The sequence below is a fragment of the Myotis myotis genome, unplaced genomic scaffold (assembly GCF_014108235.1).
Source record: "Myotis myotis isolate mMyoMyo1 unplaced genomic scaffold, mMyoMyo1.p scaffold_m19_p_2, whole genome shotgun sequence".
NCBI lineage: Eukaryota > Metazoa > Chordata > Mammalia > Chiroptera > Vespertilionidae > Myotis > Myotis myotis.
This window is the reverse complement of record NW_023416324.1, coordinates 62,148,361-62,167,244: the sequence shown is the minus strand read 5'-3', so window position 1 is coordinate 62,167,244 and position 18,884 is coordinate 62,148,361. Positions and strand designations below refer to the sequence as shown.

General features: G+C 42.7%; 1 protein-coding gene across 5 annotated transcripts in view; it reads left to right on the top strand.

Annotated features, from left to right (window-relative positions):
- The window catches only part of LOC118676357 (SSX family member 2 interacting protein), a 59,346-nt gene extending 57,863 nt beyond the window's left edge, over positions 1-1,483 (top strand). For all 5 annotated transcript variants that reach the window (XM_036350160.1, XM_036350161.1, XM_036350157.1 and 2 more), the window contains one exon: positions 721-1,483. In XM_036350160.1, the coding sequence (XP_036206053.1) occupies positions 721-895 (175 nt within the window). In that variant the 3' untranslated portion in view covers positions 896-1,483. The remainder of the gene's footprint in view (positions 1-720) is intronic.
- Positions 1,484-18,884: the final 17,401 nt, after the last annotated feature.

Genomic DNA, 18,884 nt, shown 5'->3' with positions numbered 1-18,884 from the left:
CCCCGTAGCTTTGAAAGTGATCAGTTAACTAGATGTGTTTGTTTTGAGGCTGGTTGCAGAGTATGTCTTTCAGGTTGTATTGCTGAAGGTGGAAGCTGTGTCTGTGTTCAGACACTAAGGTTGTTGCTGCCTGACAGTTAATTGAGTACTGTTTGTTACGTGCTTAGTGCATGCTAACTCATTTAGTTCTTACCCCAATCCTATGAGAAAGGTTTTGTTATTATGTCTGTTGTACGACAGAGGAAGCTGAAGAACAGGGAGGTTTAACTTGCCAAAGTGGTCCAGCTCGGGTATGGACTGGACTCCTAACACCTGTGTAGGTACTTGTTAAGGATCTGTGTGGGTGAATGAATGGGTAGTTGAAACCGTGCTTGAACAAATGGGCAAGTACTGAAAGAAACCACAGAGAGATTAGAAAATAGTGGCAGAAAGATGGGGATATGGGAGACACTGGCTTTCAAAACCCACATGTTCTCTGTCTACCTTGGGCTTTAGTTGGGCAGTGTGCTTTAGAGTTAGATTAAAGAGATAAATAAAATAAATAGAGGATTGGATAAAAGTGAGTAATTAGGCCATTTTGGAAGACTTCTTTGTTCTTGATCAGTATGTCCTCAAAATTTACTCCATGGGACAAGGAATCAGTCAGCCTTTAGACATTAAAGCATATCAAAAACATAGGAGGAGATGATTATTAAGATCTACGTTTCTTTCCCCCTACAGTTCAATCAATGTGCTGAATATGACTCCAGAAGAGACTAGACCAAATCAGGTTGGAGGAGAATGTGCAAATCAGAAATGGAGCGTGGCATCGAGACCTGGATCACAGGAAGGTTGCTGTAGTGAGTGCTCCTGGACCTCCACAAATTCTCATGTAGAAAAAGATGGCTTGCCTTAGTCATGTGGACTGGGACTTTTTTCATTAATATGTACATCAAATTGCACATCTAAATTGAAACAGGGTGTGTCATAAAGTCGGTCATCTCTAATAATTTAAGGTGGTCTGAGTTGTTTGTTTGGACTTCCTGTTTTTCCCCCAAAGAACTAAAATGTTAACTCTATTTAAAAGGATATAAAGGTTTGGATATGTATTTTTAGTAACAGAAGCATCTGGTTCTGTGAATAAAGGAATGTATAGCTGTTTGGATGGAAACAAAAGCACTAGAGTGAGTTTCCTCTTATAGATATTAAAAATAGCACTTTTAGTAAATGGACTGTTGTAAATGTTTAATTTTGTCCCATATATAGTTGGCATTGAGAGTTTAGCCTTTACTTGAATGTATACTGTAGATTTTTAACAAAGCAAGTTCTATATTTATTATGTTTAGTGTGATTTGAAATTTGCTCTTTCATGTTTTAAATAAAGTGAAATTTATGTATGTTTTGTACATAGATATACATGATTATGTTAAGAGGCTTTAAGATCAAAAAGTTTTACACACCCATAATTATAGTATTTCATGCCAATAAAATTTTTATTAGTGGGGTTTTGTTTACAAGTGTATTAGAGCCATTGCCACATTACGCTTAAGAATTTTTTGAACTCATTAGAGCAATAAATACTTAAAAGGTATCCCATGAAGCTCGTTCTTTAGATAATTAACATTACATACATTTTTGAGACTTCTACAGCATTTGATTTTTAAAAAAATATATGTAGGATATAATTTTTCAAAGAAGTATTGATTATAGAGCAGGGGTGGGCAAACTTTTTGACTCGAGGGCCACAATGGGTTCTTAAACTGGACCGGAGGGCCGGAACAAAAGCATGGATGGAGTGTTTGTGTGAACTAATATAAATTCAAAGTAAGCATCATTACATAAAAGGGTACGGTCTTTTTTTTTTTTTTTTTTTTTTTAGTTTTATTCATTTCAAAGGGCCGTAGTTTGCCCACGGCTGTTATAGAGTAATAGAGGCAAGACAACAAAAGTACCTTTGAATAAAGCAATTTAAGACTATTGGCTCCAGATATTTGGATAATAGAAGATGTTAAGATATTTAAGATGCTTGGATGCTGATATTTTCTTTACTAGATGGGTACCAGTGCTACACCAGCTGTACCAGCTAAGGCTGTGTATGGTTGTCAATAATTTTTCAATGATGCCACTAATGTTAAGGAATTCTGACAATGTACAAACATCAAATTTTATAATCCAGATGTTTTCTGGACAAACTAGTGTCATGTCATTTTCAGAACTGATTGCATGTTTCTTCATATATATTATTGATAGTAGTAATAATAATACATGCAGACCTAGGCTCTTTCCAGGATTCTCATCAAAAGTTTAAGTGCCTAACCTTATTTGTCTGTACATAGAAGCCTGCACAGATCCCATCCTTGCTAGATATTGTAGTTTAGGCCCATTTCTAGCAGTTCAAACACTTACATGTACTCACCCTGTATGGCTGTTCCATTTAAATTTGTCATGTTTAAAACACAAAATATTTTTGTCATTCATTCACTATATATTATATATATTCACAACTCTTTGGAATTGTGTCATAGCAGCCATTTTTTTCTGGGTTAATAGAATAACATCGAGTATCTTACAAGATTTATATATCTACTTATGAGAAAGTAACCACATACTTACAGTCTCAAAAAATCTAGCTCTTGCCCTGGCTGGTGTGGCTCAGTTGGTTGGGCGTCTTCCATGCCAGTTCTATCCCTGGTCAGGGCATATGCCCAAGTTGTGGGCTCCATGCCCAGTAGGGGGTGTGCAAGAGGCAGATGGTAGATGGTTCTTTGTCATCAATGTTTCTTACTCTTCCTTCTCTCTAAAAGTCAATAAACTATTCTTTAAAAAATCTAGCTCTTGAACAAAAGTAAATTAGTCACTCACTCCCTTTAGTTTGACGCATGGTCATTTCTTTACCATTTAAAACACTAAAAAATGATACATTTCAGAAACAGTACCATATTCCAAAGGAAAAAATGATTGGGATATAGTTCTTTTGCTATTGAGCAATAATGACATCAAAGAAAAGCAATCAAATTTTTAGTCAATGATGTATTTGTCAAGAATTCCTTCCCACCCCAAGGGTTTCCATGTTATACTTTGCCAGAAATAAACATTCTAATTTTTATAGTAAATCTCTTACTTCAGGGAGTATTGCATTCCATGACAATGGATTGCTACAAAGCAGCATCTGTTTTATTTTGTTTCCATTTCAAAATTGGTTGAATTCTCATATTGGGGAAAAAAATTCCTTAAGACTTACCTTAGCCCTGGACGGTTTGGCTCACTGGATAGAGCATCGGCCTGGGGATGGGGGCGGGGGGGGGGTGTCCCAGGTTCAATTCCGGTCAAGGGCATATACTTTGGTTGGAGGCACATCCCCAGTAGGGAGTGTGCAGGAGGCAGCTGGTTGATGCTTCTCTCTCATTGATGTTTCTAACTCTCTATCCCTTTCCCTTCCTCTCTGTAAAAAACCAATAAAATATATATATTTTTAAAAAGACCTTAAAAACTAAGGTATGCAAGAAACGGTATAATGAAAGCCAGGTTCACTGTACTTGGATAAAAGCATAGATCTGCTAGAAGTTGTGTTTTACTTAATAGTGTTAATTTTGCTGTACTCCACATGCCAACTCCAGAATGATTCCCAATCACACTAAACTTCACAGGATGTGGAAGTGGCTGCCATATTGGAAAACTGACTCCACACATAAAACTCCTAGGATTTTATTTTCTTTCCTTTTCTAAGTATTTGCAATCTACACTAATAAAAGAGAAAAATGGTAATTGGCGTACGGCGCTACCCTTTTCATTGGCTAATCAGGGCTATATGCAAATTAACTGCCAACTAAGATGGCAGCTAATTTGCATATGTAGGCACAATGCAGGGAGGCGAAAGGGAAAGCAGGAAGAAGCCCCCTGCCACTGACAGTGATCGGAAACCCAGCGGGGAGCTAAGAGCTGGGGGGCAGGGCAAAGGCGGCCCTGGGGCCGCCTTTGCCCTGCCCCTCAGCCATGATCGGAGAATCAGGCGCCTTTGCCGCCCTGGCCAGTGATAGCAGGAAGTAGGGGTGGAGCCAGCGATGGGAGCTGGGCACGGTCGAAGCTGGCAGTCCTGGGAGCTAGGGGTCCCTTGCCTGGGCCTAAAGTGGAGCCCACGATCGCGGGGCCACTGCAGCTGCGGGTCCCCGCTGCCCGGGCCAGACACCTAGGCCAGAGGCATTAGGCCTGAGCAGGGGCAGAGCCTGCAACCGCGGGGAGCTGGGGGTCCCCTGCCCAGGCCTAATGCCTCGGCCAGAGGCCTCAGGCCTGGTCAAGGGGCCGATCTGGTGATTGGTGATCGGAGGGTGATGAGGCATCAGGCCTGGGCCAGAGGCATCAGGCCTGGGTGGGGGGCAGAGCCGGGGATTGGGGGGATATGATGGTCCCCTTGCCCAGGCCTGAAGCCTGGGTCAGAGGCATCAGGCTTGGGCGGCGGGTGGAGCAAGCGATCAGAGGGAGATGGGGGTCCCCTGTCCAAGCCTGACACCTCTGGCAGAGGCGTCAGGCCTGGGCAAGGGGCCGATCAGGCGATCGGAGGGTGATGGGGGTCTACGCCTCTGGCCGAGGCATCAGGCCTGGGCAAGGGGCAGAGCCAGCAATCGGAGGGGTCTGGGGGTCCCCTGCCTAGGCCTGACGCCTGGGCCAGAGGCATCAGGCCTGGGCTGGGGGCAGAACCAGTGATGGGGGGGAAATGAGGGTCCCCTGCCCAGGCCTGACGCCTCTGACAGAGGCGTCAGGCCTGGGCAAGGGGCCGATCCTGCGATTGGAGGGTGATGGGGGTCAACGCCTGAGGGATCCCAGTATATGAGAGGGGGCAGGCTGGGCTGAGGGACACTCCCCCCCACCCCCCCCACCCCCGCGCAGTGCATGAATTTCGTGCACCGGGCCCCTAGTATAGTAATAATACAGCTGCATGCAGTCTGAGATTCACCATGATTGGACAATGGTTCTACAGTATACTTCAGCATGAAATGTTTTCTTGTTTACCAATATGTAAACCTGGAATATTTTGCGCCTGAAGTTTTTTACATGGCATATCCATTTTGAATTCTTAAAGCATAAAAGTGGCAAAGAAAATTTAAGAGAAAAACTTTATTTCCTACTCTTAAATTTTTGTATCTTCAATTTATGATGAGAAATTTAACGGAAGAACCATGCCAGAAAACTCAAGATTAAAATTTAATAAATATATATTTTCTTGTAGAAGCAATGTATTAAATGTTTACATTCATAGAACAGTACATAGCAAATTATTTTCCTTGTAATACTGCTAAAATACTATAGTTACTTAGAGTTCCATGTTGCCTACTTATTGGACTTGTTGGTAAGCTTGGTTTTTGTCGGGAACTGTATTCCATGGTGCATGGTGAGAAGAGCCCTGGAATCCAGTCACGGCCTCGCCTGGTGGGTGGAGCAGGAGAGGTTTTGCAGCGTGGACTCCCCAAGCCCCGTGAGTTAGCTGGCCCCTTGTGTGAGTGCCCCGTTGAAAAATCTATGTTGCTCAATGTAAATCATACTCTTTTTTTCTAGATTGGATTTAAAATGAGGATGGGTCATGGAAGCCTAGTATATACACTTTTCCAGGTGTTTGTCTTAAATGTTTTTGTCAATCTCATGATAAGCGTTTATGAAGTACCTGCTGATGTCAGGACCTATTTCTACATCCCAGTCTGTGGGGATCGGCAGACAGCTAAGCACACTCCCTGCCACTGAGAATCTGGGAGTTGAGTGGAAGACTAGCTATAGAAACAGAAGTTGTAAGAACAATGATAAATGCCCTTCAGACATTGTTAATAAAACGTGGACTGATTGTCCTGCTCCGGGACTTCTATAACAGGGATCTGGCTAGGCTTCCATTCCAGTTAGTCTTGGCATTATTTCCTATGTGAAGTACTACGGAATTGATATGTTATTGTTTTGTTTTGCTTTTTCAACAAAATTTTGACCTGCAAAGCAGTGTAAGGTTTTCGGTCCACAAAAACATGTTTTGTTATCTAGTAGACAAAGTACTTATAAAGGTTTGGGCCATGTAGATAAGGATTATGAAATAGGTTATTCTAGTCATTTTCTAAATGCAGTGTTTTCTCAGGCTAGATGTAAAAGTGGAGTGGACTGTTGATAAAATGTTTATTTTCAGAAGTTTTGACAATCTTGGTCCCTGGCATATGTTATCAGTTTGGCGAAAATAAAATTATCTACAAAAAAAAAAAAATTGATTTATATAAAAACTTCTACCTGGCTGGTTAAGATTTAAAATTGTTTTTTCAGATTTACAAATAACTAATTCTGGGGTCTTAGGAGTCATTGTAATGACAGTGATATATAAAAATTTGCAACTTTCATATATTTTATGTTCAGAAATAGTTATACCCAGTATGATGCTTAGCACACAGGAAATACATATTTGTTGATGAGAAATATAAAATGCTAATGAAACAAATAGCAAATCACTTTATTGGCATAAACAGGCTATAAATTTCAGGTTAAAACCCTAACTTTTCTCAGGAGAGTAGGACCTTTTGGAGTATATTTCCAACCCTAATGTAGCTTGGTTTCCACCACAGAGTTTTAGGATAGATTAGGCCATGGTACAAATAAACACAAAACTGGTGTGGCTCTATAAAAATTTAATTCTTGTTCATGAAATGTTCAATATGGATTGGGAAGTCTTACGCCCTCGTTATGACACCTGGAACACGTGACCCCAACATCGTCAAAGTGGGGGAAGAACCAGCGGGCACATGGCGTTGGATATCAGGCCCTCACCTGAAGAGGCATGGTTCCCACCTCATTGCTTCACTAAGAACGTGGGCCTGCGGGCCCAACATAACCACAGCAACACTGGGAGGGAAAACGGCTACTTGGTGACCAGTGACAGCGTTAACACGTTGTAGTTGATGTCTGATATTTCATCCATTCAGTGACTTATTTAAAAACCAAAGAAAAACAACAACAGTAAAACATAGTACTCTGTGCAAGGGATTTATTACTTGATTATTAAAGGCTTCAAATATTCTTTTTTTAAAAATATTCTTAATTTTTATAAGGAATGTATTTAAGACTCCTTTACCTTCTCTAACCTTTTCATAATACAAAGTTTTAAAACATTCCAATGGTAGTTTCACACAGTTACTAAAATATTTTACAGTGCATAGAACACACATTTCCTTTTGATCCAATAACTCTGAGAGATTACTAACTGATTTTAGAGCTGGTAACAGACTTCAGATGTTGTGATGAATCCAAAGTCACATAGCTAGTAAGTGATAAAACAACAGAACTTAAAGCCCCAGGTCTGATTTCTAAATTTCCAATGTGGTCCAGACTGCTACAGTGCCTTTTGGGATGGTTTTTCAAGTAAAATTGTTCCATTCTTAACCCCTCATCTGCCACCCCATCATCTACACCAAAGGTATTCATCACGTGGTCCATGTGTAAGACTTGGCCTTGTTTTGTGATAGTTACTATGGCAATTTTATTCAGAATTGGACCTAATCCTGTCAAAATTATGACATTAAGGCTCTTATTGAAATACTAGTTTAGTAGTAAATAATACTCTAAAGGCCGCTGAATGATGAAGATACACCCGGACAGCCTGCTTATTTTGCCTCAGCAAGGTTAGTGTGTCACCGTGGCCCTCCATGACTACAGTCACAGTGACCACTTTGTTTTGTCCAAAGGTCCAATAGCTTTCTATAGATATTTCACCTTCCAACAACTCCCTAGGTAGGAGCTATGATTATACTTACTTTACAGATGAGGAAACTGAAGCAAGGAAAGGTAAAGAAACTTGTCCAGTGTCACACAGCTAATATGTGATGGAGCTGGCATTTGAACACAGGAATTCTATGAAAATTATGGTGTGTTCTCTCCTTAATCTGTTAAACGTCTATTTTCCTTTAATAGCAACACGAATGGCCTTACATCTAGTTTTCCCTGATTCTGTAAGCAGGCAGTCACCTCTCTTTTCTCAGAATTGAACTGTGGCGAGCCAGCAAGGCCATGGCATACTCAGCCCCATGGTGGGTGCCATATGTGCCAAGCCAGCTCAGCCAGGTTTGGTGAGCCTCAGAGGTGGTGGTGAAGGATTGAGAAAAGACAGACGAGAAAAAAGCTGGGTCTGGGTGGGACGCTGTTCTCTCTGATGGAGAGCTAGGGACAGCGCCACAGCCTGAAAGCCGTGTCTTCATTTTATAGCCAGATTCCATGAGGCAAAGTAAGGCCGTGGTCACAAAATTCTCCCGGGCTTCGAATTTACTCAATTACATATACCTGGTCAAACTTTGTTTATTTGCTGGACCTCCTGCAGCCCATATCACTTAGCCACATGGGACCACAGGTTCAGGTTCAGACCATAGATTCAAGCTGGGACTTGCATGTGGCCATGAGAGGACTGTGCCCTCTCATTAGTCTGAGGCTTGAACCTGTCCAAACCCTGTAGCCACTCTCCACATTGAACTGTCTTTTATTCATTCTTCAAATGTTTATTGAGTACCGGTTAGGACTGCAATGCTAAACACTGGTTTGTAAGCAGTTTCTCCTGTGCCTTTGCTAATTTTTAAATCCTTTTGCTGTAGTAAATCATGGCCATGAATATAACAGCTTTTCTGAGCCTTTTCCAGTGAATCATCGAGCCTAGGAGTGGTCCTGCAGACCCAGAGAGGTCTGGGCTAGATACTGAGTTCTGGAAATCAAAACATAAGTGGTTATTAAAGCTACTAGTGGCCTGGTGTACAAATTTGTGGACAATGAAAGGAAATTAGAAGAAATATTTTAATATCGCTATTTGCCCTTTCTCTATAATAGAAGTGTCAACCAAATTCACAATCAACAATGACAGATCGAAACACACATGTGCGATTGGCACCAGTGAGAGCTTTATATGTATCAAACATGCACAAGTCAACTTAGCCTTTTATATATATACTAGATGCCTGGTGCACAAAATTCGTGCACGGAGGGGGGGAGGTGTTTCCTTAAACCAGCCTGCACCCTCTCCAATCAGAGACTCCTTGGGAGATGTCCAACTGCCAGTTTAGGCCCGATCCCTGTGGCCTATTTGGATCGGCCCTAAACCGGCAGTTGGACATCCCTCTTGCAACCTGGGACCGCTGGCTCCTAATCACTCACCTGCCTGCCTGGCTGATAGCCCCTAACTCCCCTCCCCTGTTGGCCTGTAGCCCCTAACGGCCCTCCCCTGCTGGCCTGTAGCCCCCAACTGCCCTCCCCTGCCGGCCAGTTCACCCCCGATGGCCCTCCCCTGCCACCCTGATTGTTCCTAAACCCCTGATGGCCTGATCTCGCTCCTAACTGCCTCTGCCTCTGCCCCCACTACCATGGCTTTGTCCGGAAGGAAGTTGGACGTCCAGAAGTTAGCCTGTTGACCTGGCCTAATTAGCATATTACCCTTTTATTAGTATAGATAGAATAAACTTGCTTAATTAGACCTGCTTTCTGATTTAGCTAAACCTTTTCCAGCCCAGTGAAGCACCCCAACTCCTCTTTCAGGTAATTGTCAGCAACACAGCAATAAATAGCAACATGAAGCAGATTATTATTGTAGATCATGCAGGGAGAATAAGGGTAAAATATTTAACTGCAGCAGTGTTTGACTATATTCTGCACAGTGAGAAAGCCTGAAGTCATTTTCAAGGTCCACCATTTCTTACTTCTTTTCAGTTGGGTCAAGTTTCTAAGCTTTCTAAATCTCCATTTTCTGGCTAATGAAAACAGGATTCCACCAAGTCTCCCATCTACCTACTCCAGACTTCTGTGAGGATCAAATGAGATGAGGCACGGGAAAATGCTTCACAGACATTTATTTAAAGTGTAAAATGTTTCCACCTGGCTATAAAGCAAGTTGTGTTCCTGCTCTGAAGAAACTCCAAGGAGGCTAGTTGCTAGGGAGAGGAAGCTGGGCGTTGCTATGTGACATTATTACCCAGTGCCCACAGTGACCGTTTCTGGGCTAGGCTGGGCTGTGGGCTGCATTTTGAAGCATGGAGTCTTGGCAGTGTTGGCTGCGATATGGTGGGGTGTTGCTCTGGGGTAGTGGCGGGGCCTGTGTCCCACTTGGGGGAAGCTGAGGGTTGCTTTGTCAGAACAAGGTCTGTGGTGCCATTTCTCTGTAAATGGCCAATGTGCGTCACGGCACATCATAGCTACTGGTCAGACAGACACTTAGCACATTAACCATATATATATATATATATATATATATATATATATATATATATATATGCATGCCTGAGGTCAAAACATTAACAGAACAAGAAGCAGAAGGTAGTCTCAGACTTGGGTATGACTGGCAGGTATGCAAGCAGATGAGCCAGGATTTTGAGAATGAATATCAAGAAGCTATCCTCAATCATCTTTAGGCAGGAGAGAATTTCAAGAAAGTTCAGGCAAAAAGGTTGAATTCATTAAGAAACATCAAATGTACAGCAAAAGCTAATTTTAAAGCCCTTCAGGATTCAATAATAGTGGGTGAGGCTGTTTCCTCCTTAGAGAAAGTTCAGGTTTGGCCCTGAGCTCAAATAGTCACAATAAAACTTTACCCCTGCCAAGCCATTACACTGCTATGTGGCTGGGAAAGTTCACCCCCTGTTTCTGACAAACCTTCACAGAATTGACAATGATTAACTTCACAAGAATGAAGGAGATTGATTATTGGGATCACTGGTTCAATAGCAGAGCTATAGCCATTGCAAAATAGGACCAAATAGATTCAAATCTTTCTGTGTGGCATCTGCTACTCACACACTTTTACCACCATCTATATATATAAAAGCCAAGCGACCAGAACAACTGGAACGACCGGAACGACTGGTCCCTGTGACACACACAGTGGCTGGCCAACCTCCCTCGGCCCCTCCCCCTGTCTGGCCGGCCCCCACCCATGCACACATTCATGCACTGGGCCTCTTTAGTCAGTTATAATAATACATCTTTGCAAATTCTACTCCAGATTGTACTGAATTTCAAGTGTTTTCTCAATGTCTTTGAAAATATTCTCACCTGTACTTCCATGTCAGCTATTGATAGAAGCTAATTCTTCTGTCACTTCAAACTTGCAATTGACTCCCCAAGAAACAAACAACCCTACACACACACACACACACACACACACACAGGGCAGTATAAGTAGTAGCCATTGACTCATTAAGAATCAAGAGCCAAGGAAAAGCACTTTCCTTGGTGTTTTAAAATGACGACTGATGTTGCTCCCAATATTCTCAGTTCTTAGAATAACTTGTTCTTACCAAAAAGGTAATAGCCTTAAGCAAGTTCATTTTTTTCAGCTGCAGAGATTAAAATCTTCAACTCACCATCGGTAAACAGCTTTCCTTGCCTGGCTAACAAATGGACTTCTTGAAAACTTAGTTTGGTTGCAGCCTCATTTTCATTTTTTGTTTTTATGAAGAAATTCTGATACCATAGGATATGCATTTTAAATTTTCTAATTTTTCAGACCACTGCTTCCCATGAGTTGGAAATACTGTGATGAGTGCTTATCTAATAATGACAACATACGCTGTGTTCGTTCAACACAGCCACAGTGTCACTGCATAGTAAAACCAGGCTTTGATATGAAACTTGGTAACCAAATTCCACTGTGCCTCAAGAGTACAATATGAAAAATCCACTTTTCTCTTCTTGTTTGGTCATGATGGCTAAGCACAGGTCATAAAAATAATTTTAAAATGTCACTGTAGGGTGAAACCTGTGGCACCAAAACATTGTCAAATTATCACTGCGATTTGCAGTCCACAGTTACAACTGAGCAGCAGTGCAAAGCATGAAAGCATCACATACGGCTCCTGTCACCATTATTCAACTCTGCCATTCGAGCAGGAAAGCCGTCATAATAGTATATGAATGAATGAAAATTACTGTTAGTATGAAATTTTAGATAACTAAAATAGAATTTCATGTAATTTTTATTGGCTTCAAAATATTCTTCTTTTGAGAGAGATAGCTGTGGACTTGACCAGATATGGGGTTACCATCCCAGCTGCTAGACTGGTTCTCCAAGGCCATAACTAGCATTCTCAGTCCCATGGTAGCAAAGTTATGTTTGGTCCAGTGTGAAATGACGGAGACCCAGTTGGAAGTAACAAAGGCAAAAGGAGAATTCGGCAACTTGTGTAACAGTACATTGAAAGAACATTATCAATGTGCCCCAATAGAACAGGATGTCAATCTCTAGTTGGAAACACAGGACAAAGGGTCCCTCCCCCCAGGGAAAGCAGTTGGCAAGGCCTATGGAGGTGGTCAAGACCCAAAACTCATGGGCAGACCCCAGTCCTCACAGTATATGAGCAAAAACCCAATCCCATGGACCAAGCCAGTGGTTTCCATCCACGGCTACCTGGCAAGAAATCAGTTACAATAAAGTATGAATGCTTGTGAATGAATTTCCTTTTTAAATGTTATTTAGAGCAAATTCACACTTTTTCCTCTTGTCGTTCCCACACACTTGCATTTCATGAGGTCTCTTGACAGCGAAAGAAGGGTGTGGACTAACCACTAGCATGTAGGGGCATGTGCTGTGCACATGACTGTCACCAGGTGAGGCTTGGTGGGAAAAACACTAGACTGTGCAGCGAGATTGCTATCAAGAGAAGACCCATTTCCTGGCCAGGTGGCTCAGTTGGTTGGAACGTCATCCTACACACCGAGGACGGGTTGTGGGTTGGATTCCAGGTCAGGGCACATATTTGAGCTGTGGTTCGATTCCCATTTGGGGCTTGTACAGGAGGCAATCAATTGATATTTCCCTCTCTCTCTCCTTTTCTAAAAATCAGTGAAAACATAACTGCTGGTGAAGATTTAAAAAAATAAAAGAAAGAAAACCCACTGCAGTAGTCCAGTAGGATCCCAGAGCTCACCATCCCAGAGCCTGTGGTGACTTCCATGCAAGGAAATCTAGAGCCCACATACCAAAAGACTCGCAGGCTACCAACGGGCTGCTGGTGTTGGTCAGGTTTGCTGGATGGTTGTCAACCTATAGGTTGGAGTTTATCACTTCTGCTTCAAGGTCACAGAATATTCTTCCCCTTGAGGTTTGGAAGTTGTTCAAAGTTTTTCTCCTGGCCAGCATTTTCTCCTGGAGCTGCTCAGAAAATGGTCTGTCTGACCTTCCACAGGGAAAGTAGTCAGAAATGAGATCCCCAAAGCCAGGATATTGTGAATGCACTGAGTACAGTTAACCCTCCGTATCCACAGGTTTTACATGTACAGATTCAAGCAACTGCAGATGCATTATTGTTCTTAATGTGGCCAATATAACCCAAAAATGTCTAAGTGATGAAATTAAAATAAAGCTCAGACTTATGTAAAGTACTAGAGGCCCAATGCACAAAATTCACGCAAGGGGCTTGGCCCTCACAGCCCCAGCTTCGTCCTGAAGGTCCTTTGGCTGTCCGGTCTAATTAGCATATTACGCTTTTATTATTATAATTTCATTGATATGTGTGTCTTTCACTCTCCTGGTCTGTCTCTGCTCCTTTGAAACTGGGCTTATCCATCTTTGTATTAATTACTGGTGGGTGTATTTCCTGAGCAGGCAGTGTTCTGAGTGTGGCCTTTTGCTAGAGATCTCACACTTTTGAACTTTCCCTTCCTTCTGGACTATTTATTTCTGCTGTAAACCTTTGATGTCTTTTCACAGACACCTTCCAACAGTAAGGGAGTGGTAATATCTCCAAAATAAATTTCTGACTCAGGCAGGTGCCTTTTATAATGTCAATGAGTCAGAAGAGCTAAGAAGTTACAGAAACCAGACAGACAGGCCCATTTGTTATCCATAAGTTTGCTCCTTTTCAATGATTTTCTTCCACTTTCTTTCTGCTGTGACTTTGCAAAAATCCAGTTTTCTCAACAGTTTGTACTCTTCCCTGGAAGCAAAAATGAATGATTTATTTTTCTAATCAGTGAGAACACCAGCAGTTCTTTCATTAGTATTAGAATTTTCTAGGGTTCAGAGCCTCTCTCTTTTTAAGGCAAGACATGTCCTCTTTTAAACATAGTTCTGAGTCCATTGACTATATTTGATTAGGGCACAGAACAGAAAACTGTGATCTCTTTAGTTATTGTTGTTAATCCTCACCCAAGGATATTTTTCTATTGATTTTTAGGGAGAATGGAAGAGAGAGGGAAAGACAGAGAGAAATATCGATGAGAGAGAAACACATTGATTGGTTGCATGACTCCTGCACAGGGCCCAACCAGGGCCCGGGTTGGGGAGGAGCCTACAAACAAGGTATGTGCCCTTGACTGGACTCAAACCTGGGACCCTTTGGTCTCCAGGCCGATGCTCTATCCACTGGGCTGTGGAGAGCGGCTACAGCATTTGGACAGGTTCAAGCCTGGGACTAATGAGAAGGCATGATCCTCTCGTGGCAAAGCCACGTGTAAGTCGCAGCACAATTACAGTCAAAAGCTATAGTTGTAAGCTTGACCTTATGGTCCAAACCTGTGGTCCCACATGGCTAAGTGATATGGGCTGCAGGAGGTGCAGCAAGTAAACTAAGTTTGATCAGATGCATGTAATTGAGTAGATTCAAAACCTGCGAGAATGTTGTGACCACGCCCTTACTTTGCCTTATGGAATCTGGCTATAAAATAAAGACTTGGCTTGCAGGCCACAGTGCTGTCTCTCCATCAGAGAGTGCAGCATCCCACCCAGCCCCAGCTTTCTTCTCTTGTCTGTCTTTTCTTAATCCTTCACCGCCCCCTCTCAGGCTCACTGAACCTGGCTGTGCTGGCCCAGCACATATGGCGCCCAACGTGGGGCTGAATATGGGGAACAGGGGCCTGAGTTGGGGGAAATGCAGGTTCATCCATGGCTGTCCTGGCATGGCACACTGGGCCAAGCTGGCTAGGGCAGAAAGCTGTGATTTTATTTCCCATGCTTCCCTTCCACTGGACCCCACCCCTCCAGAGAGCTGCCACTGCAGGAGGTTTGCCCCCAAATGTGCAGTAGAGCTGAGCTCCACAGCATTCCTGAAGGGACAGAGGAAGGAGAGGAGGAGGTGCGCTCAGTTCCTCTCTAACTCTAGTGATCACCCCAGATCAAAAGAGAATACTGGACACATCAAATATATGAGGCACTCCAACGAAATCCAAGTATTTATCTTACCAGTTTAGTTGCTCTCTCAAGTGCAAAATACTCTCAAGGTAGAGGATAGTTTGTTGGCTTGGTTATAACTTTAAAATGTTTAGTCTTCAGGTGTGTGGACTTATTTTCGTCCTTGCCCCGAGACCTGCAAAGCTTAGGGGACAGTCTGGAGATGCTGGGGAGCCTGGGACTGTTGCAATCACTTTTACTATAACAGAAAAGCCTACCTGAGAGTAGAGCCAGTTCAGAGAAAAGCAGAGGCAAGAAATGGAGAATGAGACGGAGAGCTAGTGATATTATCAGTCATTGGGTCCTGAAGATTTATACGTGAACTTTTAGTTTCTTAAACTAATAAATTCCTCCTTTTTGCTCAAGCCAAATAGAGTTTTCTGTCATGTGTATCAAGTGCCATGACTTGTATAGAATCCTGATTCTTGGTTCAGGAAAATGTGACACTTTTACATGTTAGCAGTGGGAGTGACAAGACAGCAACTGGTAAGGAGAATGGGAAAGAGCTGAACCTAAGGAGGTTTTGGAAAGACGGGGCATGAGTGGCGGTAAAATAAATATAATGAATGCCACTAAAAACTTACACTCACTTCTTAGTGTTATACTAAAGATCAAGTACTGTAGCAGTCCATAGATAAACTTAAAAACTGTTTACAAAACTTGTCTGAATATGTATATGCCCTTTTCTAGAGAGTTCATAGCTATTTTTAGATCCTCAGAAGGAACCGTGAGCTCCCATAAGTCTAGGAAACTCTGCGGTACTAAATGGGGAGAGATTTTTGAAAAGGTGTTAGGATGTAAACAAAACCCTAACCCTGTGCTTCAGGAAGATTATGAAAGCTCTAATTATGGCAGTGTCTCTCCAGGATACACCACAACCGCCTGCACCAGTCACCTGGGGCACTTGTTTCAAGTTCATATTCATAGGCCCATACAGAGCCAGTGAATCAGAATCTTGGAGGTGGGGTCCAGGACTCTGCATTTGGGGCCCTGCAGGTGATTCTTATCAAGGCTAAAGTTTGAAAACCATGGGATTATTGCTTGGATCAAAGGAGGGAAAGACTGGAGTTCAGAAAATTCGAAGAATACAATGGGCCACAGGAAACAGCCTGAGCACCCTCACCATCTGAATGCGTTACTTGCAAAACTATTGATGACTAGGTTACTCACAGGTTTCACGGCAATTTTACGAGAAGTATTCAAGTCTGTTTTCCCCCACATACCAATTAAGGACGACAGAAAACACTGCTTGAGGCTTTGAATGTTCAGCTTCTCTAGCTGCACGTTCCAAACCGAACTGCCTGTGCCCTTGAAGGAGTTCTTTATTCTAAGAAACAGTTTCAGGCAAGTTGGAGTATTTTGTTCTGTTCACATCTAAAGAAGCAACAAAAATTAAGTAGTTAAAGGTACTTATCATAAAGTGACAGCGCTTTAAGTACTGCTCTGCTGGTGCATATATATGAGTTTCAAAAGGAACAAAAGAGTAAACAGTGAAAAGCAAGTCTCCCTCCCCCCATTTTCCCTCAGGTACCCACTTTTCCCCCTCCTCGGAGGCAAGCACTGTTACTAGCTTCTTCTGCACCCATAGTGATAAATGTATGTGCATACACACATATTTAACAATTCCTCATTTGGGTAGTAGGTAGAAAAAAGAATGTGACAGGCCTTAGTAAGGCCAGCTCGCAAGGTTGGCCCTTGGCTGGCCTCTGGGGAATTGGCTTTCAGATGGTTCCTACCATTTCTGAGTCTGATGAGTTTCCATGCTAGAGAACACTTCACACGTGTTGTCACAATTTGGCGCTGGGGTAATTAGGCATGTCCTACGTTACGCCATGGGGAGAGACCTCTTGGAAGCTGGCGCCTGTTTCCTCCATCCTTCACCCCATGCACCTTTTCCTTTTGCTGATGGTGCTTTGTATCCTTCTGCTGTAATACATCTTAGCTGAGTCCTGTGATTTCTTCTAGTGAATTACTGAACGTGGGAGGTCTTGGGAACCCCCCACATAGGCAGGTATGTATTTTCTTCTCTATTACAGAATAGTCTGAAACTATGGGAATCAGAAGGCTCTTTCCTTGTTGGTTAAAAGATAACTAGATTCAGTGAAACCATTCATATTAAGAATATACTACTTTATTGCATTTATCAATCAGTCTCAGCCCTACACTACCATTATTGTGTATCTCATTAATAAAAAGATGTTTCCACTGACTTACATCTTGACTATCTGTTTACTCTGGAAAGAAGATGACTGCTGATGAGTGGCTGTGCATTTCATTTACAAATTCAGCAGCAGGATCCAATCTGAACCTACACCCAGTGATGCTCAGCAGTTACTATGGGATTCGCCATCCTTCGGGGGAGCGGGAGGTTGGTAGCTATTTACATCTTCTCGCTTCTATTTTAGATCTCCTTTTCCTGTATCCCCTTTAGTCCTCTTTCTTTGTTTTGGTGAAACACGTTCTATAGTAATTTTTGGGAAAGAGTGTATAATAGGTTATACTTTGAAAGTTTGCCTGACTTTCCCACTTGATTGATAATTTGGCAGAATTTCAAGTGGAATCATATTCTTTTAGAATGTCAAATGATTGTTTTATTGTCTGAGCTTTGGGTGTTGCTATTGGGAAATCTGATGGCATCCTGATTCTCTATCCCACGTGACTTTTTCTCCTCTCTGGAAACTCTTAGGATCTGTTCTTTGCTCTTTCATTCTGAAAACTCATGTCCTTGAGTCCTGAAAGTTTTTATTGAATTAATTGATTTCTTCCTCTCTGCACTGCTCTTCCAATTTTCTTATCTTTCTCTTTGAGGGGCATTTGCTCTATTTTCCTCAAATCTTCTGTGAGCTTTTCCCCCTCACTTGTGCTTCCTTCTAATTCTCCAAACTCAATTTACCCACCACCCCTTGCAGCCTATAGAGGCTACATATTCTCTTAACCTCCCGGGAACATTACTGGGAATTTTAAAAAGTGTTCACCCTGCAGTGTCTGTTGCATCCCTCTTTCTGTTGGTTAGGCTTCTTCCCTTTGTATCATCGTGTTTTCTTGTTTGCTGTCCATGACTTAAAAAGATAAGAAGTGAAGAGGGAGGGAGCGCTGAGTGAGTGGGTCCCTCTCTTGACTTTGATTTTCAGTATGGAGCGATCTGGTGTATAGTTTAGGGAGAACCCCGATGTCAGTATCTTGGGTCCAGGCACACAGTCCCTTATCTCCCTTTTTAGGTATAGCTCCCAAGCACTTCCTAGAGATTTTACTCTCTTCAGAGAATTAAACCTCAAAACTTCAGCCTAGGTGGGAAGGGGCGGCTGCCTACAGACACAAGTTGGAGGTGAAAAAATCTAGCAATCTACCTGCTTCTCAAGCAGCTTTCACCTAATCCCCCTTCTTTTCAGAAATCCCCCTCCCCTCAATACCCTCCTTGAATCCTATTTTTCTGTGGCACCTCTTGCGGCTCCAGAACCGTTCCAGGAGGCGGACTTAGACGACTGTATGTGAGCCGCCATCCTCACTCAGAATGGATGTCTGTATCTTAGCTCTTCCTTCCATTCTGGGGGAACCCTCCCCCAGCAGACTCCACAAGGAGTGCGCAAACCAAGAGCTGCAGCGTGTTGGTGGGGACATAAAAGGTAGCGATGACATTTACTTGCGTCAACTGGCCACCTGTGACCAGAGGCCCTGGCTCCCCTTTCACAGCGGCCTCCCTACTACACGCTGCCCAGGCACCCAGCCAGGCTAACGCCCCGCCCCTTCCCGCCCC